Source organism: Hemitrygon akajei, chromosome 3 (assembly GCF_048418815.1).
Source record: "Hemitrygon akajei chromosome 3, sHemAka1.3, whole genome shotgun sequence".
Lineage (NCBI taxonomy): Eukaryota > Metazoa > Chordata > Chondrichthyes > Myliobatiformes > Dasyatidae > Hemitrygon > Hemitrygon akajei.
Window position 1 is genome coordinate 195,904,018 of NC_133126.1, and position 24,862 is coordinate 195,928,879.

The 24,862-nt window shown below is 40.4% G+C and overlaps 1 protein-coding gene across 1 annotated transcript in view; it reads right to left on the reverse strand.

The window, feature by feature from the left end:
* Positions 1-2,755: 2,755 nt before the first annotated feature.
* Positions 2,756-24,862, reverse strand: part of LOC140724641 (extracellular calcium-sensing receptor-like) — a 31,569-nt gene continuing 9,462 nt past the window's right edge. Inside the window, exons 2-6 of the mRNA XM_073039065.1 lie at positions 23,844-24,014; positions 19,290-19,581; positions 14,542-15,375; positions 9,808-10,018; positions 2,756-3,663 (exon numbers count right to left, since the gene is read on the reverse strand). Coding sequence (XP_072895166.1) covers positions 2,756-3,663; positions 9,808-10,018; positions 14,542-15,375; positions 19,290-19,581; positions 23,844-24,014 — 2,416 coding nt within the window. The remainder of the gene's footprint in view (positions 3,664-9,807; positions 10,019-14,541; positions 15,376-19,289; positions 19,582-23,843; positions 24,015-24,862) is intronic.

The window sequence follows — 24,862 nt, forward strand, 5'->3', positions numbered from 1 at the left end:
AAATCAGCGTATTGAGAACAGTAGATGAGACGTTATGTTGATTTCATATAAGGGTCTGGTGTGGCCTAATTTAGAGTATTGAACGCAGATATGATCCCCTACTTAAAGGAAATTTGTAATTAGGAATGAAACAGCACAGAGAAAATGTACACTGATGTTTCCGTGTATGGAATATGATTTTAAAGAAAGATTGAATAGGTTAGGAATTTATTCCTCAGAGCGCAGAAGATTGAGTGGAGATTTCAGAGAGGTATACACAATTGAGTGGTACAAATAGGGTAAATGCAAACAAGTTTTTTTCCAGTGAGATTGGGTGGGACGACAAGCAGATGATAGGGGTTCAGCGTGAAGGGTGAAGTATTTAAAGAGAAAATGAGGAGGGACTTTATTTCTCAGAAAGGTATAAGAGTGTGGAATGAGCTGCCAACACAAATGGTGCACACGAGCTCGATTTCAACGTTGAAGAGAAGTTTGGATAGATACATAGACAGCAAGGGTAGGGAGAGCTATGACCCCGTTGCCGACTTATGGGAGTAGGCATTTTAAATGGTTTCGGCATGAACTAGGTGTGCCGAACGGCCTCGTTCTGTGCTGTATTATTCTATGACTCTATGACTCATCTAAAGAGCTCGTAACATGTCCATAGAGCCTAGCATATTAGGTAATGAGACGGTGAAAATTGCTGAAGTGTGAACGGGAATTCTTGGATCAAATTATAACAATTTTACTAGTTTCGATATAAGTATGAACAGAACAACAAAACAAAATATGATTAATAGATAATCTACCGAACTGAAGTAAAAGAGCAGCGCGAAAATTGGACCATTTACGAATTGCAAGGGAGGAGGTGTTCGCTGCTTTGAGACAAATTACTGTGGATAAATTGCTGGGCTCTGCGAAGATTTTCCCACAGACATTGTGGAAGCATAGTGCAGATATCGCAGTAGCTCTCGCAGAGATACTTATAACGTCCTTAGCCACGGGTAAGTTGCCGGAAGATTGAAGGATAGCCTCTGTTCCGTTGTTTCATAAAGGCTGTAAGAATAATCCGGCTATGTATAGTTCGGCGAGTCCTGCGGCAGTCTTGGGTAAATTATTATACCTTGCGCTAAGAGATAAGATAATTAAAATTTTCAACAAACAGGACTTGTTAATGGATAGTCAAACGGTTATGTGAGTGGTAGGTCGGCTCTACCGTAGTGAGGAGGGTGCAAGGAATGGTGATGAAGACAAGACAATGGATGCTTTCTATATGCAATTTAGCAAGGACATTGACAAGTTCCGCTTCACAGGTCGGTCACGAAGTTTCAGTCGGTCTGCATTCAAGAAGACGTATTCAACTGGAATCGAAATTTAGATTGGCCTCGTGGGGAGTTTAGATAGTGGTACTATATGGATGTACATCGGGAGGACAGTACAGGTTAGGACTTATAAAGTGACAGGCAGGGCAGTGAGGATTGTGGAATGGAGGGTCAGAGGATGTAGATCGATAATTGTTTTGAAAGTTACGATAAAGGTAAGTAGGGTGACATTATAGCTTTTCGGAGATTAGTTTTATGAAGTAGCAGAGTGCGAATGCTATTTTCAAGTGGTACAAGAGAGTCCTGATTCCAAATTTGGAATACTGTGTACAGCTACTGCTACGTACCTGCTGGAAAGTTATCAAAAAATATTTAATGAGTACATTAAAAATATACGAGGATACTGCCACGTCATGGGTTATAGAAAAGGGTAAAATAGGTTAGATTTTACTCCCTTAGCAAGGAAAAAAGGAGATTTTATAGCAGTATCCACAATTATGGGAAGTTTCGATAGGGTAAATGTAAGTGAGATTTTGCTAATGATATTGGGTAAGACTACAGCAAGAGGGCATAGTCTAAAGGTGAACGATGAAATGTGTAAGGAGACCATGAGGGGGCCTTCTTCAAACAAATGGTAGTTAGAGTATGGAAAATACTACCAGCAGGAGTAATCAGCTTCAACAAATAATGAAACCAAAGCGCATTTGCTTAAGTATTTGGACAGGAATGGTACCGGGTGTTATGGCGACTAAGCGCAAGAGAGCTCAAAAACGTTGGAAAATATTTTTTCTAACCTTTGCTAACAGCAACGAATTAAGAACGTCTCAGATGGCTAGCAACTTAATTGATTTGAACAATAAAATGAATAAAAAACGGTCGAAACTTTAAAATTCCTCAAGTTCCATTCAGACTGACGGATGGAGAACTATTTGCATGATTTTGAGATACGTACTGGTTGAAGAGATGTTTTGACAAGTAATGTTTAATAGATAGATAGATAGATAGATAGATAGATAGATAGATAGATAGATAGATAGATATTTTATTCATCCCCATGGGGAAATTCAACATTTTTTCCAATGTCCCATACACTTGTTTTAGCAAAACTAATTACATAAATTACTCAGTAAAAATATGATATGCATCTAAATCACTCAGCATTAATAATAGTCATTAATTAATAATTATTAATTATTAATAATTATTAATTAATAATAGTCATAATTAATCATGAAGAAGTCAGGAATATGTCATTCGGAATTCAAATAATCTCCTGTTCAAATTTTCTTTTAAATGGTGGAACTGTCCTAAATACCATATTGCAACAGATTTTAAATGACATCGAAAGATTAGATTTAAATTTAAAAAAAATTAAATTCGATCGTATCAAAAGGATTCAAAACTGCGTTTACTGAACGCGGATTACATACACGTTTTCAAAGGGACGCTCGAAGTTACAGAGAAGTCCCTTTTGTCATCATATGCTTTTTTGTATTATTCTCTGGTTTCAGTAAAATAATGTAACATTTCGGTGCGAAAATGCAGAAAAGCAGACCGAAGCTCGATGCCCAGATAGCGAACACTTCGACAGCTGCGGTGTACTTTCCCGGAGAGCTCACATAAGCTGGAATAAATGTTATCCAAACAGCGCAAAAGATCAGCATGCTGAAGGTGATGTACTTGGCATCATTGAAATTGTCCGGAAGTTTCCGAGCAAAGAATGCAAGCACTAAACACACTATGGACAACAGAGCAATATAGGCCGAGACTATGCAAAAGGCCGCCATAGAACCCACGTCACATTCCAGAATAATAATGTCTCTGTAATGGTTCATATTTTTATGGGGATAGGGAGGTGACACACCTAGCCAAACAGCACAAACTAAACCTTGCAACAAGGTAAGGATGAGTACACCCAAGCGTTGCTGTGCCGGTTCGAACCAGTTCATCATACTGCTGTTGGGAAGAGTTGCTCTGAAGGCAATCACGACAAGGATGGTTTTGCCCAGGACGCAGGAAATGCAAAGAACGAACACGACACCGAAAGCTGTGCGTCGCAACATGCAAGACCATCCGGATGGTTCTCCAATGAAGGCGAGAGAGCAAATGAAGCAAAGCAGTAGGGCGAAAAGGAGCAAGAAACTGAGCTCGGAATTGTTCGCTTTGACGATGGGAGTTTCTCGATACCGGTAGAAAATCACAGCGGTGGCCAAAGAGAAACATACTCCCAGTAGATTAAGTGCCGCTAATACAAACCCCAGGGCTTCTCCAAATGAAAGAAACTCAATCTTCTTGAAAACACATTCAGTTTTTGCCTGATTGGACCAGTATTCCGCTGGACACCCGATGCAGCCCGTGGAATCTGGAAACAAATCATTTGAGGTGAAAATGCATGTGAACAGAGAACTGTGTAATGGAAAATCTTTGCATTCGTCTCCGCACTTACCAGTGGCGTTACTGATCTCACCATCGGGACACTCTGCACAGTCAAAACAACAAATTGGCTGCCCTTTCCGGCTAACTTTTCTAGTTCCAGGAAGACAGGGTTCTGAGCAAACTGCTCGTGGGATCTGAAGCAACAGAAAACATCCTGGTAATATCCATTGGATGTGTAAATGCACTTTTTAATTATGCTGAAGATCTGACAACAAAGCCTTAACACTGAGTTTGAGAAGTAAAGCAAAATAAAATATCCAGTGCTCATTGTACGATGTTACAACTATGCACATGCTTAGACCCAAACTATCAAGTCGTCTGTTTTACATATTAGTAAATGCTACCGTGGGAAGAGAAATTGAAAGTAGATTCAAACAAGGTCATAATTACACAAATAAAGAAAGTCTTCTCTCTCCTTTGTGCCTGTATAAATACCAGTTAAACGTGGCTGATCAGTTTTGGCCTCAACACCTTCTTTCCATCACGCCCAGTTTCTTTCGATTACCGATCTGTCTCCATCTTAAGCATATCGAAAATCACGACAGCATTTTATTTCGAAACTGTTGCTTGCTCGGAAAGATGTAGTGATTATGATAGAACCCAAGTGGCTGAAAGTAAATACCTTTTATGACCACTTCTATCACATGGGAGCTTAGAGAAATATGAAATTAACTTTTATTCAATATATTGCATTTAATTGAGAAATGGGCAAACGCTTTATAAAAGCTCAACTAAGCTAAAAACAGTTTGTTGATGATTTTCATTTGAACTCCTTTTCTGAGGCTACTCACTTTAGGCTACGACAATAATTAGCTAGCATTGCGTTGCCCAGTTTCCCTGATACCATTTCTCTATAACTGCAATATCCTGGTGAAATCCTTCACCATGCGCATGACTGACAGTGCCAAGATGCTCAATGAAGAAATCTAAATATGAATACACAAAATGAATCATGAGTGACATGTTTCACTTCATGTTTATGCACGCTTGAAGCACGTGACCAAACACCTGCACGTAGTTTAGTGCTCAGTAGATGCCAGGAATATTCTTAAGAACATCAATCAATGCCTTCCATGCGATCTTCTACGGTCTCACCAGAAGTTCTTCTAATTGTCTGGCATGGATAACCTGTTTGATAGGTTGACAAACAAGAATGTTTAACTTAATGTTGGCATTAGTTTTTCTAGGAACCATCTGTCTCAAATAGCGAGATCCTTCGCCTTTCTTATTCAACGGGTTTTCAATATGTTTTGCAAACTACAGTTTAATTTTGAAAAGGTAACAAAAATATTTGAGGAGTACACAAGTGGCTTATATGCCAAACATTGCAACCCTGCTAGAACCAACTACTTACGGAATATGTAACTCGTTTTAATGTTATGAGATCCTTTGGCACGGCTATCTCATTTGAAGATTGAACAACAGTATTTAGTGTATCCAATCTGCACTCCTCGTAGCCGTGTTACTACATTCAGACCAACATGTTGTAGTTGCAATACTGTTTGTGCTTCAAAGAGACTTCCGAACTTCAATGGTGTTCTTTCATTTATACCGCATAGCCGTTGGCATGGAAGATTAGATATTGCTGTTGTCTAGCAGTGTAAAAGTATTAACACATAAGAACAAATGCAAATATGCCATTATTGTGTGTTATACTGGCAACCCAAAACTTGACCAAGCAAGACTGGACAAGATAGAAATCTGTTCAGCTCACAGTTTGGGCAACATTATAAATGATTTGAATTATGATTTGAAATAACACTTACTGGTGATTACATTTCCTTTGCATGACCTACATGACCATCAGACCAAATCTCATGAGTTACACGCAAAAAGTATTTAGGAAGCAAATTCGTTGTTGTCTGATATAAAACGGTCTGCACCACCTTGAGGAGCAGATAATCTCCTAGATTCACCGATACCTGAGACAAGGATTGTCTTCAAATAACAGTTTGCAATTATGTGCGTTTTTACTCGTGATTGTTTCCGCTTGATTGATACTTTTCATCTGCTTAAGTGTAAAGTCGAAGGACAAGTGACGAGGTTTTGCATATGGAATTTAGTGAGTTAAGTGCTAAGTTGAAGGGCAGGACCGGCAGTATTGCTATCTCAACATTGCTACTTGTGTCACGTGCTAGTGAGGCTAGACCTATGAAGATTATACAGTTGATTACGTGGTTAAGGATTTTTTGTAGGATGGAGGGCATAATATCTCTGGATGAATAGCCTATATTCCAGGAATGGTGGGACCTGAACAGAAGGGGCGCTTTGCATCTGAACTGGAGCGGGATTAATATCCTGGTCGGAAGGTTTGTTAATGCTGCACGGTGGGGTCTAAACTAGAGTTTCAAAAGGATGGGGACAAGAGCACCGGAATAGTTCATGGAGAGATTATGGAGCCAGATGTAGGTAAGACCTCAGAAAAAGTTAGGATCGAAAGGTTGAGCATGGTGCCACTCGCTTCCAGTGCTAACTCTGTTTCAAAGCAAGATATATCGTAAGAAAGGTGGAAAATAGTACAAAAAGATGGGGTAGCTAGTTTACAAACAAAGGCATTGTGGACCGAGGAGATGCTGTTGATATGGCCAGATTGCGATCAGCAGCATGTGTTACAATGCAAAAGACGGACCAAGTCAAAAATGGTGAATACAGGAGTGACGATACTGTATCATTGCTCATAGTATACGGATTAACGTAGAGGGACATGCAGCACATTTGCAGATTGGCCAGTATGATGTTGGAAGCATCACTGGATCATGGCGGAAAGATTAAATCTGGGAGTTTCATGTCCAAGGGAAATCATTGTATAAAGGATAGGCAAGAATACAGAGGGGCCGGCATTGCCCTGCGGTATTAAAGTGTAATCACATCATTAGAAAAAACCTGACATATAGTCGGAAGCTGCTCAATCATTGTCGATAGAGCTGAGAAAATGCAAAGGTGAAAATAACATGATGAGAATTGTTTGCTGATTCCCAAACAGCAGTGCGATGTGGCCTACAAATTACAACGGGAGATAGGGCAATGTTACAAAAGTCCTGGGAACTGCAATACGTAGATCGATTGCGAAAATTTGATTGGTGCTGGAAACAGGGAAGGGAATTTCTGGAGTGTCTATGGGATACCTTTATAGAGCAGCTCATGCTACTACTCTGGACTGGGTGTTCTGCAATGAATTAAAATTGATTAGAGATATTAAGGCGAAAGAGCTCTCAGGGAAATGTGAGGGGAAAGATGTTGGCTAGAATTGACTTCAGAAACAATGGCAGGTATTATGGCCGAGTAGAAATTGTTGGAATTTCTGGAAGAAATTTCGAAGGCACATGTTATATACATCCGAAAGTGGAAGAAGTATTCTAAGGGGAAAAAAAATTGGCACAGCCGCAGCTAACACGAAAAGTTAAAATACACTTGAAAGGCAAAGAGAGGGTATATAACAGAGCAAACATTCGGGGGAAGATAGAGGATCGGTAAACATTTGAAAGTCAATAGAATGCATCTAAAATATCATTAGAAAGGTAGGGATAGAATATGAATGCAAGCTAGACAACAACATTGGAGAGGATACATATAGTTTTTTTCAGTTACATAAAGTGTAAAAGAGATGCGAGAGTGGATATCAGACTGCTGGTAAACGATGCTGGAGAGGTAGAAATGGGGGGATAACGAAATGGTAGACGAACTGAAAAAATAATTTTGCATCACTTCTTCCTGTGTAAGATACTGGAATTATAATGGCAGTTCCAGGTGTCAGCATGAAGTGTGTGAAGTTCCCAGAAATATAGATAAGGTACTTGTGAAACTGAGAGTGCTGAAATTAGGCGTGTCACCTGAACCACATGATGCATACTCCAGTCTTTAGGCTGGCTGCCCGTCGCGAGTGGAGTTCAAAAGGAGACCGATTCTTTTTACGTGATATGGTAATGAGTTCGATAACAGAATTGATGTAATTGTTCAGAAACTTGCAGACGATATGAAAATAGATGGAGGCTCAAGTACTTTTGAGGAAGTCAAGAGCTTACAGAAGGACTTAGGCAGATGAGGAAAATAGGCAAAGGAATGACACATGGAATAATATGTCCGTTCGTTTATCGAAATGAAATTCGCAGGAAGTAATGAAAGGGGTTTCTGTTTTCTACTTTGAAAAAAAAAACATGCAAACAAGGGAGTTGCAAAAAGACTTGCGAGTCCCTCTGCAGGATTCTCTAAAGTTTTATTTGCAGTTTGAATCTGTGTTGAGTAAGACACATGCAATGTTAGCAGTCATTTCAAGAGGACTAGAATATAAAAGCGAGGATGTAATGTTGGATGAGGCCAGTCTGGATGATGATGATGATTATTTTTATTATTACTTTATTGTCGCCAAACAATTGATAGAATCATCACAGCGATACCTGATTTTGCGCTTCGCGCTCCCTGGAATACAAATCGATAGTAAATATAATAAAAAATAAAGTATAAATCATAAATTAAAAAGAATAGGAAACAGAAAGTAAGATGGTGCAGAAAACATTAAAAAAACAAAAAAAAAAACGAGAGACAGGTCGGGATATTTGGAAGGTACGGTCCTGATCTGGGTCAGGATCCGTTCAGCAGTCTTATCACAGCTGGAAAGAAGCAGTCCCAAATTTGACCGTACTAGTCTTCAAGCTCCTGAACCTTCTCCCGGAGGGAAGGAGGACAAAAGGTGTGTTGGCTGGGTGGGTCGTGTCCTTGATTATCCTGGCAGCTCTGCACCAACAGCGTGCGGTGTAAAGTGAGTCCAAGTACGGACGATTGATTTGTGCGATGTGCTGGGCTGTGTTCATGATCTTCTGCAGCATCTTCTGGTCTTGGACAGGACAACGTCAATACCTGGTTGTGATGCGCCCTAGAAGAATGCTTTCTACGGTGGACCTATAAAATTAGCGAGGGTTTTAGTGGACAGGCCAAATTTCCTCAGCTTTCTCAGGAAGTCAAGGCACTGGTGGGCATTCTCGGCAGTGGACTCTGCTTGGTTAGACCAAGTCAGGTCATTTGTGATATTGCCCCCGAGGAACTTAAAGCTTTTGACCTGTTTCACCTGCGCACCACCGATGTAGATGGGGTCGTGCGGTCCGCTACTCCTTCTGAAGTCAACAACCAATTCCTTCGTCTTACTGGCGTTGAGGGATAGGTCATTGTCTTCTCACTATGCCACCAAGTTGTTATTCCCCTCTCTATATACTCAAACTCATCATTACCTGAGATACGGCCTGCAATTGTGGTGTCATCAGCAAACCTATATATTGAGTTCCATGGAAACTTTGCTACTCAATCATGGGTCCATTGTGAGCAGGTTTGAGTAAGAATGTGCAGAAAATGGACAGTGCTCAAAGGTGAGTCACGAAAATTATCCTAGGATTGATTGGCTTCTCAGTTGAGTAGAGCTTGATGCCTCTGGGCCTGTATGCACTGGAATTCAGAAGAATAAAGGGTGACCTCATTGATACCTCTCTAATGGTGAGAGACCTTGATAAATTGGATGTGGATGGAACATTTCCAATAGTGGTCGAAAGTAATACCAGAAGACACAGACTCAATGCAGGGCTGTTCTTTTAACTCAAGGTGCTGCGGAATTTATTTAGGCAGAGAATGGCGAATCTGCGAAATTCTTTGCCAAAAGTAGATGTAGAAGCCAAATCTTTAGGCATGTTTAAGGCAGAGGCAGCCCTATTCTTCATTGGTCAGGGCATGAAGAGATATAGGGAATGGGCAAGAGATTGGGCTGAGAGGCAAATTGAATCTGCAATCATGAATTAGAGGGCAGACTCGACGGGCCAGATAAACTAACTCTGCTCCTATATCTCATCGTATAGTCTTACGATCTTTTCCTTTAGATTACATTCATTCATGGTTTTTCGGAATTCTTAAGTAAAAAAAAACAAACACAAGCAGCAGAAACGGCACTTTACATAGCATTACAGTAGAGTATTATCAGCAATATTAGCATCTAATATATCAGCATATATCCTAGACATGCAGCTATTTTCCATTTCGCCTATTTCAATGCACGGGGAAAGAACGGGACATACCGTATTTCCGGTCATACTCCACATGATGTCCTCCACATTCAGCGTTACTTCGCGACCTGGTGGAGCCGAGCCATCATAATACCCAATATCTATAATGTCAATGACACCCTTCAAATTTTTTTGTAAGTTCACGAAATCGTATCTTGGCACAGGGTCACCATTTCCATCAAAATATACCGCTTCTCCCGATTTCACGTTGAAATTGACATTGCGGATATAGTGCAGCAACTGCAGAAATAAAGCAAGGGACGCTTGTCGTTAACCGGGATTCAGGTTTGGTGCACATAAATTCAGAAACACTATGGCACTCTGGACAAACTTTACTGGGATTATTGAGTGCAGTCGTCTGGTCTGGAAACACGGTGCATAATATTAAAATGATGGGACGGGAGGGAAGAACAGGAGGGTGGACGTGATGGTGTCAGAGATACATTTATTTTGGTAACGATGTGATAGGTGTGTGGAACGCATTGGCAGTGGTTGTAGTAAAGGCTGATAGATATCAGAAAATTTAATGCCAACACACCGATAAAGATAAATGGAGGGTTCTGTGGGAACGTTATTTGGCGCACGTTAAATTGCCGGCAGAACATGCAGGGCCACAAGTTTTGTATTCTGCAGGGCAATTCTATCTTTTAAAATATTAAATCCTTTTGCTTATAGCAGTGTCTGCCAATCCTGGAGGTTGGGTTGCAAACGTTTGGTTAGCAGTCGAAGTGACTGCATCAGTGAGGCCATAAACCTCTAAGATATACGAGCAGAAGTAGGTCATTGGGCCCATCAATTGTGCTCTGCCATTCAGTCCTGGGGTGTTCCAATTATTCCAGTCATCATCATACCCATGCCTTCTTCCCATACCCTTTAATCCCCTAACTAATCAAGAACGTCTCAATCTCTGCCTTAAATTCAACCAATGACCCAGCTTCCGTAGGTGCTCGTGGCAACAAATTCCACAGATTTACTACCGTGTGACGATAATAATTTCTCCGCATCTCCGTTCTAAATCGACACCCTTCAACCCCTTGTCCTAGACTCCCCTACCGTGGTCAATAACTTTGTTATACCTCATTTTATCAGGCCTTTCAACATTAGAAATATTTCATGATATCCCCGCTCATTCTCCTGAACTGCAGGGAATACAGCCCAAGAGCTGCCAGACGTCTTTCATGCTGTTACCCTTTCATTCCTGGAATCATTCTCGTGAACCTTCTCTGAAACCGCCCCAATGTCAGTATATCGTTTCCAAAATAAAGAGCCTAAAAGTGCACACAACACTCAAAGTGTGCACTCACGAGTGCTTCATAGAGCCTTAACATTACATCCCTGCTTTTAAATTCCATACATCTAGGAACGAATGCCAACATTGCATGCGCCTTCTTCACAGTCGACTCAACCTGCAGGGTAACCTTTAGGGTGTCCCTTTGCATTTCTGAATGTTGAATTTTCTTCCCATCTAAATAATAGTTTGCCCAGTTATTTCTTCTATCAAAGTGCATGACTATTCACTTCTCAACATTATATTTTATTTGCCACTTCTTTGCCCATTAGCTTAAACTATCTAAGTCTCTTTGCAAGCTCTCTATTTCCGCAACCCTACCTGCTCCTTCACCTATCGTTATGGCAAAGTTAGCCATAAATCTATTAATCCCATAGTCCAAATCATTGACCTACATCGGAAAAAGTAGCTGTTCCAATACCGACCCCTAAGGAACTGCACTGGTTACCGGCAGCTACCTAGAATAGAATCCCTTTAATCCCACTCTCTGTTTTCAGCTAAGCAGCCAATTCTCCACACATGCTACTAATTTCCTTGTAATTCCATGGACTCTTATCTTTCTAAGCAGCCTCATGCGTGGCACCTTGTCAAAGGTTTTCTGAAAATTCAAGTACACCAAATCCACTGCATCTCCTTTGTCCATCTCTGTTTGTAATTACTTTAAACATTGCTGTAGGTGTCTCATGCGAAACTTTCCTTTCAGGAAACCATGCTGGCTTTGGCCTATCTTGTCATGTGCCTCCAGGTTATCTGTAGTCCCTTTCCAACCCCTTCCCAACAACTGACGGGAGGCTAACAGGTCTATAGTTTATTTTCTATTGCCTCCCACTACTCTTAAATAGCGTAGTAAGATTTGAAATTTTTAGGCATCCGGTACAATGCCAGAATCTATCAGTTCTGGAAAGAATATTGTTAATGTCTCCGCAATCTCTCCAGCTACTTCCTTCAGAACCCGATGGTACATCCCATCAGCTCCAGGAGCTTTATCCACCCCCATACCACTAAGCGTCCTGAGCACCTCCTTAGTATGAATTTTCACTGAATATACTACACTTACCTGGCACTCTTGAATGTCCGGTATATTGCAGATGTCTGCCACTTTGAAGACTGATGCTAAATACGAACACATTTCCTCTGTCATTTCTGCGTATCTCATCATTATATCTCTAGCGTCATTTTCTATTGGTCTGATATTTCCCCTTGACTCTCTTTTAACCTTTATATACTTAAAATATTTTAGTATCTTTTTTGATATTAGTCGCCAAATTCCTTTCATATTTCATCATTTCCTTCCAAATGACCTTCTTAGTTTCCTTCTGCAAGCTTTACAAACTTTGAGTTTCATTGTCTGCCATCTGTTTAGCTTCTACCTCGGCCCCGACTTCACGTCAGCCATGGTAGTGTTCTTCTGCCATTCAAAAAATCATCTTATTTGGAATATATCTGTCTTGCACTTCCCTTAATTTCGATGAAACTTCAGCCATTGCTGCTCTGCTGTCCTTCCTGCCAGTGTCCCTTTGCTGTTAAATTAGCCCTGTTCCCCTCTCATGCATTGTAATTTCGTAAATTTGAGGTCGTCTGAGGATCTACAAAAGTCCTGGAAGAAGCACAAAATTGTAACTCAAGAAACCTGTTAGAAACACATTCACTTTGGAAGTTAGATTCTCACTAAATTTCAAAGTGAACTAAGTCATATTATGATCACTGTTCCCAGAGGGTTCCTCAACGTTAAGCTCTCTTATCACTTCCTGATCATTAGACAACACACAATCCAGCACAGTCTATCCCCTAAACGGCTCAACACCAATCTGTTCTTAAAAGTCATCCCTTAGACATTCTGCAAATTCTCTTTCTCGAGGTTCAGTTCTGACCTAATTTTCACAACCCACTTTCATGTTCTATTCCGAAACGTTTATCATGAGATTGCCCTTCCAACACGCCTTTTCTGTCTCCTCCTGTAATTTCTAATAAGCTGTTTTGAGGCAACTACTATTAGGGTCCTTTTCCCCTTGCCATTTCTTAACTCAGTGTAGAGAGACTCCACACCTTCCAATTCTATATTATCCCATTCTACCGATTTAATATTATTTCATTTGCACAGGACCACACCCCACCTTTGCCTACTAACCTATCTTTCGAATATACCGTATATCTTTGGACATTTCAGAGATGGCCACAACGTCATACTTCCAGTCTCCAGCTGAAATTCAAGAGTGAGCGTTGTTTATGCTTGGGGAAAAGGGTTTTGTTTTGGTGCTGGCCGTTTGTGTTCGGTGGCTCCCGCCAATCAGATAGCTGTGTGATTAGTACTGGCCTGTATCCTTGGTTATCAAACGTTATGAGCGTTGGTTCCTCGCTGTCCACGGCTCACCACTCGGCCCCTAACCCACAGACGAATACATTCGTAAATTGTGAGTCGTCCATTATACTTGTCAACAGAGCTTTTTCTTCAGTAAGAAGCTTCTGAGAACGCTCTTGATTTCTTGTTTCGTGCGTTTGTAAGGATTTTTGTAGATTTTCAGACGAACTCGTGTCCTTCTTGGTCTTCATCTATCAGACGCAGAGGACCGTGTCTTTTTACGGTTAATGTTTATGTAGTCTCCCAACTACTTATTATACCATCTGTCCTACTTAGCGCTTGGGGCAATCTACACATTATAATTGATATATTACGTCGGTTCCCTCCTTGTAGCCTATTGGATCTTTAGTTCTCGAGACGAGTGTTCCTGTGGTTGTGCTGGGGTTGTGTGCTACCATTATTCCGTATGTCTTTAGAATACCTGAATATCAGCTAGCGGGAAGAAGACACGATTCTCTGTCCACCATCTCAGTATATGAAGATCAACAAGGATATGAGGTCGCCTGAGGATCTAAAAAAGTCCTGGAAGTATCACAAAATAAGAAATCAAGTTACATCTTAGAATCTTTGCTCTCAACGAACGACTATATTAAAAGGCATATTGAAATGGCCATACTTTAGGAACGATGTCACTGCGGAATCGGGGCTGAGTGGTGAGCCGCAGATAGCTGAGGAACCAACCCTCGTACCGACAGATAAACATGACAATAATCCAGCGGAAAGCACTCAACGATCCGTTTGACAGTACCCAGCGGACACAAGGGGCCAGCGTGATTTACGAACAATAGAACTCTGAGTCGGAACAATGTAAAAGCAATCACTCCCCTTGATTGCGCGTTGGTGACCTCGACTGGTTAATAATCGTTTGCGACCTAACCTGCAGAGTAGAGAACAATTCTACAAGCAAGTTGTTAACCCGAACTACCAGATTTCTTTCACTTTGAACGCATGTTCTGAAAATAAAGATTTAGCCGCCACAAATAGAATTGGTGCCGGAAAAATAATGCCCAGTACATGAATATGCATGAAAATGCATCAATATCTGCAGCAATTGTAAACATACCTATCCACATCGTTACTGAGGTGTTTGCCTATGTAAAGGAAATTCACGCCTACCTGCCTCGCCTCAAAGTTTGAAATATTTGCACAGGTTTTATTCAAAAAGGGTCCATTGCCTTCTACACAGGTGAACAGATCGTGCAACGCGTGAGCGATGGAGTAAACCGCCGTATACACATGAAACGAACTTCCGTCCATTTTCGCCGGAAGGTAGTTATTTTCGATCCCTTCCATTTGTTCATTCCCTGTGCATTTCCGAACTTGAACTGGAGAGTTCCCCAGGTTTGTGCTGTTATCTGTGGTAAAAGAGCATGCGAATAAGGCTTCCCAAAACTCTGTCACTAAAATGCTGGCAGGAAAGTTGGAAGGATGGACTCCATGAAGATAATCTCTGAGATCCGCTATCTCAGTCCTTCGGGTAATAGGACCGATTGTCCCTGTGAGATAATTTGCTCTTTCTTCAGGTGGGAGAAGCTTTCCTGTCACCCACGCCTCACTTCCAATCCACTGTATTCCGGTTACATTTTGCCGCCAAATTTCTTTCAATAAAACTCGCATATCACCTCGGTGAACAAAGGCCACCACCACATTAGTGGACGCCTGTTTAATCACCTGAACAATTTTACTTATTTTTTCTTGCGCATCGGTCCTGTAGAATGATTCAGAGTAGGCAATGCACACCCCAAATGTTTCCACATGCTCCACAAATCCTTGCATTCCGAAATTACCGTAATCGGTGTTACTTCTAATTGTTCCAATCCACGTCCAGCCAAAGGTTCTCACCAGTTCAGCGAGAATTCTGGACTGATATTGGTCGCCGGGTATAGTTCTGAAGAACGTTGGGTATTCTTTCTTATCGCTGAGACAGGCGCAGGTGGAGTAGTAACTAATCTGCAGGAAATGAGGTAAATATGTGTGACTGAAAGATCACAAGCGCTCCATCGTGATTAGCTCTATGCTTGCATATAACTGTAAAACTGAATATACTACATGAAAAATGCACGGCATATATAACATTGTTAACTGGAATATTCTGGTATATTTTAGCCCCTGTGTAAGCTATTTACTCATGCCTGGTGCTAAAACTCTAGTTAGCCACTTCATGATTATCGCATTCGATACTGAGCATTACATTAATGTAAGATCGCATAGAGTCTTGAGATGGGGAAGAAGTTATTTACCAGGTGCTGCCCACATTAGAAGGGAAACACAAACTGTAAAGTTTGAACAAAAGTAGTTACCATTTTTGGGAGGAAGGGTCTGAGGGAGTAACTGATATAACATTCCTCTTTACGCTCGTCTCAAATACAGATATACTATTTTAATACTTTTCTAGGTGGGCGTGCTGTAACAGATGAAAACCACGTCGGTCAGGTCCCTGACACTGAACCTAGCTCTGTGGCTCAAAGAGGAAAGGGAGATCCTTGTCCTTTTAAATTCCTGTGAGTACAAACACAGAGCTACAGACGTTCCTAGTATGATATCCATTGCATTCCCCGAATCATGCTTGTGAACCTCCTCAGACCACTCTGCAATGCCATCACAAGTTTTATAAAATGTGGAGAACAAAACAATTCACAATACTCAAGGTGAGGCCTCAGCCTTGACATAAAACCTCAGCATTATATCCCTGTTCTTGATTCTAAACCTCTTGAAGTGAATGCTAACTTTACATTTTCCTTCCTTACCACCGAATCTACCTGCAAGTTAACCTTTAGGGTGCTCTGCACAAGGACTCACAAATCATTGTGTATCTCAGATTATTGGATTTTCTCCTCTTTTAGAAAATAGTCGGCATATTTATTTCTTCTGCCTAGTGCATAGCAATGCATTTCCCACGTTGTATTTAATTTGCCATTTTTTGCCCATTTTCCTAATCTGTCTAAGCCTGTCTGTAACCATCCTGTTTTCTCAGCAGGATCCAAGCCCCCAACCTATCTTCGTTTCGTCTGCAAACTTGGCGTCACAGCCATCTTTTCCAGCATCTAAGTCATTGATATACAGCAAAAACGAAGCGATCCCAGCACCTCCCCTGCGGAACACTAACAAGCAAGGACAGCCAGCCAGAAAAGGATCATTTAATTCCCACAGATTACTTCCTAGAAATCAGCCAATGCTCTAAATATGCCAATAAATTTCCTGCAGTATCACGGGATCTTATTTTGGCAAGTAGCCTCCTGTATGGCAACTTGTTAAACGCCTTCCGAATGTCCCGATAGACAGTATCCACCGCATCCCGTTTATCCTACTGGTAGTCTCCTGGAAGTATTGGAAGAGATTCGCCAAGCAATATTTTCTCTTTGGGTAACTACGTTGACCTTGTCCGACCTTATCCTGTGTCACCAAGTGATCCACATCCTCATCCCTAAAAGTTGTCTCCAACATCTTCCTAACCACTGAGGTCAACCTAACTGGTAGATAATTTATTTTCTGCTGCCTTCCACCTTCTGTGTGCAAATTTCCATTATTACTGCACTTTGGCAGCGTTCAAAGTTTTTTCAAAGATCATTACTGATGGCTCTACAATCTCTACTGCTGGATCAGAAAGCTAAGCTGCAATTCTTCTGGTTTTATGTACTGGGTGATTTATATACCTTAGGTATTTCAGCTTTTTAAGCATCTTCTCCTTTTTAATTGTAACTGCACACAGTTCTATTCCCTCGTACCCTTCAACATCTGGAACACTGCTAGTGTCTTCCTCAGTGAGGGCTAATGCAAAATACTGATTTACTTCATCTGACATCTCTGTGTCCCCGTTATTATTTTGTCCTATCCCGACTCTCATATTTCTTTTATATTTTTACATAGTTGGAAACGCTCTCAGTATCCACTTTAATATTGTTTGTTTGCTTCTTTTAATATTTCCCCTTTTCTCTAATCATTTATAAGGATTATTTTAGTTGTTCTCTTTAGGTTTTCTAATGCTCCAAATCCCTTGTTTTATCACGAAGTTTTGCATTGTTTTTTATTGGTTGAATGGTTTTATTGCTAGAGGGATTGAATTTAAGAGCAGTGAGGTTATGCTGCAAATGTACAGGATACTGGCGAGGTCGAACTTGGAGTACTTAGTGCAGTTTTGGTCTCCTTAGTCGAGGAACGACATACCGGCATTGGGGGTGATGTAGAGTAGGTTAATTCGAGGGATGAGTGGTTTAGAATGTGAGAAGAGATTGAGTTGCATGTAACTGTACTCGTTGGAATTCAGACGAAGATAGAGATAGAGGCAAGGAAGTTGTCTCTAATGGTAGGTGAGTCTAGAACTAAAGAGCATAGCTTCAAGACTCCGGGAGGTAGAATCAGGATGGAGATGAAGAAGAATTCAGATTGGTGAATCTGTGGAATTCTCTGATAATGAAATATTGGAGGCTACCACATTAAATATGCTTAAGACAAGTTTGTTTAGATTTTTGGTGAGTGAGGGAATTAGGGGTTAATGGAAAAGGCAGTAGTTGGAGATCGGTCCATGACCAGAACGGCCAGGATCTCATTAAACGGCGGAGCAGACTCGACGGGTCTGATGGACTACTCCAGCCCTTATTTCTGATGTTCTTATGTTCTTTGCTCTGTCCCTGGTAATAACATGAACGAAAACATCTGGCTGCTCTCCCCTTCCCCTCTCCAAAATGCTGTGGATGCGATCTGAGACATCTCTTACGTGGTACCAGGAAGGCAACAACATATCGATCAATAAAATCTTCTGTCTGTTTCCCTGACTTATGAGTTCCCTATAACTACCGCTCTCCTCTTCTCCAGTTTTTCGTTCTGCACCCCGGACGCTTGCCCTAAGGGATATTTAACCTTAATATTTCTAATCAGTTCCTGTGCAATGTACCACACCCAATCTAGATAAGCTGATCCCATAAAGGGGGCAAATACAAGCTGCTCAAAACTTCCATCTCGTCCGCACTCCGGAAAGTTCCCTCCCTGCTTATTGAAATCTACGGTAACTATTGTAAACTTATGCTTTGGTCATGCATTTTCTATCTATCGTTTTGATGTGCAGACTACACCCTACCTATTGTTTGGGGTTCAGTATACACTCCCATCAGGATCTTTCAGATGAAAGTGCGGAGCACAGAGGAATATGAACACTGAGTAGTCACAGGAACTAGTTTAATTAAGCATGTAGTTGTTAGGGTTTAATTACTTGTTCGCAACATTTCGAGCTATGCTGTTCTGTTATGGGTTCTATGTTGTATTACAACTGAATAATTTACCAAACACAAAAATTACGAAAGGAAAACTTAAAATATTTACAGTTTATTATTCCGAAAGGTGCAGAAGTACCGTTTGGAGAAATTGCATTACAGGAAATTCACAAGAACTGAAATATTTTATTTTATTTTTGTTCTCGTGATTTGCTGAAATTAAAGCAATTCCGGATAAAGGCAATGTCCTAAAAAGACGGCAACCGTCTTCAAGGACCCTCATCTATCAGGATATGCACTCTTCATACTGGTACCATCAGTACGGAGATATAGTTTCTTTGCAACTAGACACTCAAACGTTTTTGCAACTGTTTCTTCCCCTCTGCCATCGGATTTCTGAACTGACAATGAACCTTTTTTATCGTTTTTTTTTGCTCTTAACTGATGTTAACGTATTTCTTTTTAGAATTTAGTTTTTACTTACTATGTATTGCAATGTACTGCTGCCGAAAAATCTTATATTTAATGTAATATGCCAGTAATATTAAACCTGATTATGTTTATAATTCCTCAAATAAATATCGGATACTTATGTCCATGCGGATAAGGTGAACTTATTTTAAGAGTAAAAATGCAGTCAAATATTTGATACATTACCAGCGGAATCCCGAAGTATCCGACTGTCCTAGCAGTTACGATAGAATTTGTAGATACACCGCAGCCAACAATAGCAGCGACGTTCGAGGAACCTGTACATTCAGAGTATTCAACTGATTCCTCTTCTCCGTTGATCAATGCAAGTGCTGCTTTCGAGGCGATCGAGGGCGACGAGCAGTCATCGTGGATCTGATACCCGAGTGTGATTTCTGGGAGGAGATTCTTATTCTGGTTTATTTCTTCAATAGCAAAAATCATCGTCTGCGCCAATCGGAAGCTTTCAAAATCAAAACTGTAGGGTAAATGTAAGACGAGCAGGAAACGTTTTCAGATTCGTAATTTAATGAGATACCACGTCAAAGATTTAAAATGTGAGAATTGCAAGATGTCAAGCTACACGCTCAGGATAATAAGTGACAATTACCAAAATAACTGGACCATTGAACACATCGAGTCTGATCAACAATTTGACCCATTGCAAAATTATTAGCCTTCTCAACCTTGCTCACACTCATCCTCCACACTACTGCCTTTACTGGTCAAGAATCTATTGGTGTTCGCTTTAAATATTCCAAATCGATAGCTTCAACTTTTGGCTGTGATATTGAATTCTACAAACTCATCATCGCATCTAAAGAAATTGCTCCTAATTTGTATTCAGATTGTATTCTGAATCCGAGATTGTCCCACTTAAAAACATCCTCTGCACGTCCACTCTATTTAAGCCTTCAATTGTTCGATAGGTTTCAGTGTGATGCTCTATCTTTTTTTCAAAATCAAACTGAGTACAGTCCCACATTAATCGACACGCATTTCATACGTCATAATTACATTTTCGTTAATCTTCTCTGGACCGTCTCCAGTGACAGAACTTACTTTGGTATGGTGCCCAAAACTGTTCACAATAAAGAGAAGGTTATGCAAGTTTTCCAGCTTCTGAAATTGATTAGGTAACTCGACAAAGATTTAAACTGTAAGAGCTTATTTTTTGCTCATGAAGACTAACAGAATGAACATTCCATTTCCTCTTTATTCGCATAGAATATGCCCTTGCACAGCGGATTACAGAACTTGGGTGAACCACTGAGGACAAATGCATACTATGGCTTCAATTTAACTTTCAGTTTGCCTATTTCTGTTTTGGCGACACATCTATCCATCTTCCTGCCCTCCAGTGTTCCCTGCGCAGATCTCGCATCCGAATACATGCCAATTGTTGGTTACTTTACATGCCAAAAGTCTACCAGCTGAAGATATTGTAGCGACCACTTGGTCCGTAATAGCAGACGAGGAAGCTTGTTAACTCAACTACGGTTTTATTGTGGTAAGCACAAAACAGACCGGGGACGATGACCGGGAAAGTGAGCCGGTCTCAAATAGACGGGGTGGTTGGGGGGCGGAGCGGGGCGGGAGGGACAATTACACACACAGGGCAGAGTGTACTCAGAAAATAAGATGTTCTGTGGACTTTCTGTACTAATCAATGACAGATTACTAACTGCGAAATTATCAGAGACAGCCTTCAGAGGTGTCATTTGTGTTATATTCTCTTAACATTGATAATAGTTCATATGAACCCTTAAAACATTAGTCATTTGGACGGTTTGTGGGTAGGCAGTCATTAATTCAAATATAAATAAACTTGGCCATTTGAAAATAATTTCTGTCAATATTTCTTGATATCAAAAAGATCTGGGTGATATCATTTAAATTTAATTGACGTAGACAATTTCAGCACAAGAGCAAGCTCTTCGGGCTACGATGTTCATCCAAACTAAATAAATGATCAATTAACAACAAACTAAACTAACTTGTTCTCTCGGTACATTATTCCGATCTCTCTTTTCTCTGCACATTCCTGTGCCTATCTAAGGGTCTTTTAAATACTACCATCAAGCCTGACAGTGCATTTCAGGCATTCACTAATCACTCCGTAAGAAACTACATGTCTCCTTAGAAAATCAGCTTGCCTATAGTCATGCAAATATTAAACATTTTGTTACTATGACATCGATACTGACCGCCAATTCTATCTATGCCTCGTATAATCTTATAAACTTCTGTAGGTCACCCTTCCAGGGAAAAAGTCCAAGTTTGTACAACCTCTTCTTTTGAACATGTTCTAGGCAGCATCCTTGTCAACCTCTTCTTCATCCTTTCAAAAGGCTGCACCTCCTTCCTATAATGATATGACTAGAACAAAATACAGTGCTCCGGATGCAGCCACACTATCGTTTTGATCAGAACCATAGCGATCAGAAATGCTCATATCTCATTTTCAAATATTGTTGTTCGTTCAAAGTAGCATAATTTGCACGTCAACAAGATAACATAACCTTCAAATTCAAATATATGGGGCGGTGAAGTGTGCAGTGCAGTGGAAACTCTCTTTCATAATGGAGAAAAGACAATACCCAGATGCAATTACAACATTTGAAAGTGATTTCAATCACAGATAGGTACGTCGTGGACCCGGACCTGATGAAGCAAACCTATGGACACTGCCAATGTGGGACTACACTGCACTTCAGTACACACGGCAATAATAAACCAAATTACTAACGTGAACGTAAGTGTTAGGAGGAGAAGTAGGTCGTTCTTTGAACAAATTGCATTTCAACTAACTGTAGCCTACCAGCAATCATATACATGCCACACATGGTCGTCTCTTCCAAACCATTAATGCTCTATTATGAACATTTTAGGACTCAGCAGCAATTCCTGTGGAAATCTGCCCACTTCTGTCTGCCATCTACCAAAAAAAAAAACATCCCAGCAGTCGCAACTCCTTGCCATCTATCGGGAATCAAATCTTTGTTCATGCCAGCACATTACCTCAACCATGGATCATTTCCTTATGGAAAAGTCATTTATGCTGTAACTTAAAATTGGTAGTTATCCTCGTCTATCAAAATAAAAGTAGTAGTGCCTTACAATCGTCACCTTATTCAGAAAAAAACCCCAGTATGTTTGCAGATCACCACACAAAACCGTCCCCTCCATGCTTGCTCCCTGATATTCTCTAATACTCTGTGTTTGTTGTTGAGAATGTCCAGTTTCTGCAGAATCTCTTGTCTTAATGGTTGCAGGTTCTCTCAGGGTTATGATAGGATTCTAGGATTCTGTCTCTGTGAGCAGTTTGTAACTTGGACAAGGACTGTACATAAATCGGACGTTTCAAAGTAGGGGAGAACCCATAATTGGCCGAAAGGATCGCAAAATTCAAATAGGAAGATGGAGTTAAAGGAAACTGTTCTCATCACTACTGTAGAGCGGAGGATGACACTCTGCTTCAGTTATTAAAATTGCACATCAAATCTGTTGATACCCTTAAGAACTGCATGACAATTACCAGCGACATGGTTAAAACAGTCTTTCTTTCTGTATTTGAAGACACCCTGTCAAACTATCCACCTTGCAAAGATGAAGTTTGCAGGGAATGGAATTGCTACTTTAAAAAAACCGAAATACTTCATGCAAGCTTGAACAAACAACAACCAAACTTATTTCGATTGAAATGTTGCACTGTTTTGATGACTGATGGTGTTATTGTTTGTTTTTAAATATGAGCTGTGGAGGTACTCATCAAGTTAGGCCGGATGTGCGCCAGATGATGGGTCTCGACCCGAAAAGTTCACGGTCAATTTACTTGATTCGTCGATTTTCTTCAGAGTTTGTTTTATATAAAATCCAGATATCATCATCTGCCTCCTTATGCGTCTCCACTGATACATCCGTTTCAAAGAACACTCAGTATCTGTCTTGCAATACATAATACCACAACATGAAGCATCACAGTGTACACCCATTAACTGGACCAGAACTGACCATGGTAGATACCTTCTAATAGCCACACCCTTTTAGGTAACTGCACATTTACAAAAGCAGACATGGAGGCACCTCATCAAGCACTTTCTTCAGAGAAGCTGCATCGCCAACTGACAAATTATTCAGCGTGATTTTTCTCGAACATCTGGCTGGAAACCAGAACTACATACGTTGATCCTTTCAACCGTACGAGGGAGAAAATTAAAATTAATCCATTCCGTTGAAATCTTTATTTTTGCCAGGATTTTGTTTGAATCGCAGAGTAGCAATCAAATTGCTGAATAACATAGATATTTTTGTGAAGACAAAAAAATGTTAATTCAAAAAAATTCCCGTAGATAAGACAATAACACCATCAGATATAGGAGCAGAAGAAGCCCATTCGGCCCATCGAGTCCGCTCCGGCATTTAATCATGGCTGATTCCATTCTTTTAGTCGTTCCAACTCCTCTACCTTCTCCCTATACCCTATGATACCCTGGCTAATCAAGAACTACCTATCTCTGCTTTACATGCCTCCAATGACTTGGAACCCACACGTCATTGCCAATTATAGCAGATTATACTTTTAAAATTCCCATTCCAGTACTCTGCCTCAGTAGCATTAATAAATTAAGAACACACAAAATATCCAAATGATAATTAGCTCTCCAATAGAAGCATCTGCTCCTGGTTTTTATTAAACGGAGTGGTAAAGAATTTACAAACGACGGAAAGTAAACTTACCTTTTGCACGCAGTGCTTTTCGGGGTAGAGGTAAATGTATTGGAGTCGTGATTGCGATCCAAGTGCATGGTGAATATTCCGCCGAGGATGATATCTCCATCTTTGAACAAATCAGGTAAAGTAACTTTTGCTCTACGCTTGCAAAGTATTCCGTGTATTGCTGGCGTAGCACTAAGCAACAGCAAAATCAGAAACGGAGACATTGCCCAGCTTAAGGGGCTGTCACGATTAGAACAACGATCAAGGATTTATATTGTCTCTATCAAGATCAGAGCATGTCTCAAAGTGGTTTACAACTGCACCAATTAGCAATGCGCTAACTCTCCCATAATGATATGGTACATAAGGGACTCATGTTTTGACTTCGGTATATTTAGCTAACAGCTGGGAATGTCATAGAGAATAAGCAGATAATTCCCGTCAGAGTGCGAAGGTGTTCCTAGGAAATTAGCAGTAACACCAGAGGTTATGAATGTTTCGTTCTGCTACTAATTACAGATATGCTATTTAGATAGTCATCTGATCCTATCACGAATAACAGACAGCAATTCTAAGTTGAATAATAACTACAGAAAACAACTAACGTTATATATAGAGTCATAGTCACAGGAACATATCGAATAGACGCAGCTCCTTTGCCCTATCTCGTTCGTGCCAAACCATTTAAATTGTTATTTCGCTCCACATGAACTAGAACAATAAGCCTCCATACCCTTACAATGCATATACCTATCCAAACTTCCTGAATTGAAATGGAGCTGCCATGCACCACATAAAAGTTGAATAAGTGCAGTGCAAATTGTGTTATCACCGTACATATATGTCACAATAGAAAATACTGAGATTCTTTATCCTCCGGGCATACTCAACAAATCTATACATTAGTAACTCTAACAGGATTAGTAAAATATCAGCTGGAGTGTAGAAAACAACAAAATGTGCAAATGCAAATAAGACTAAACAGTAGTAAGTAACATGAGCATTAACTGACAAGGAAATATGTCTTTAAAGTGAGATCA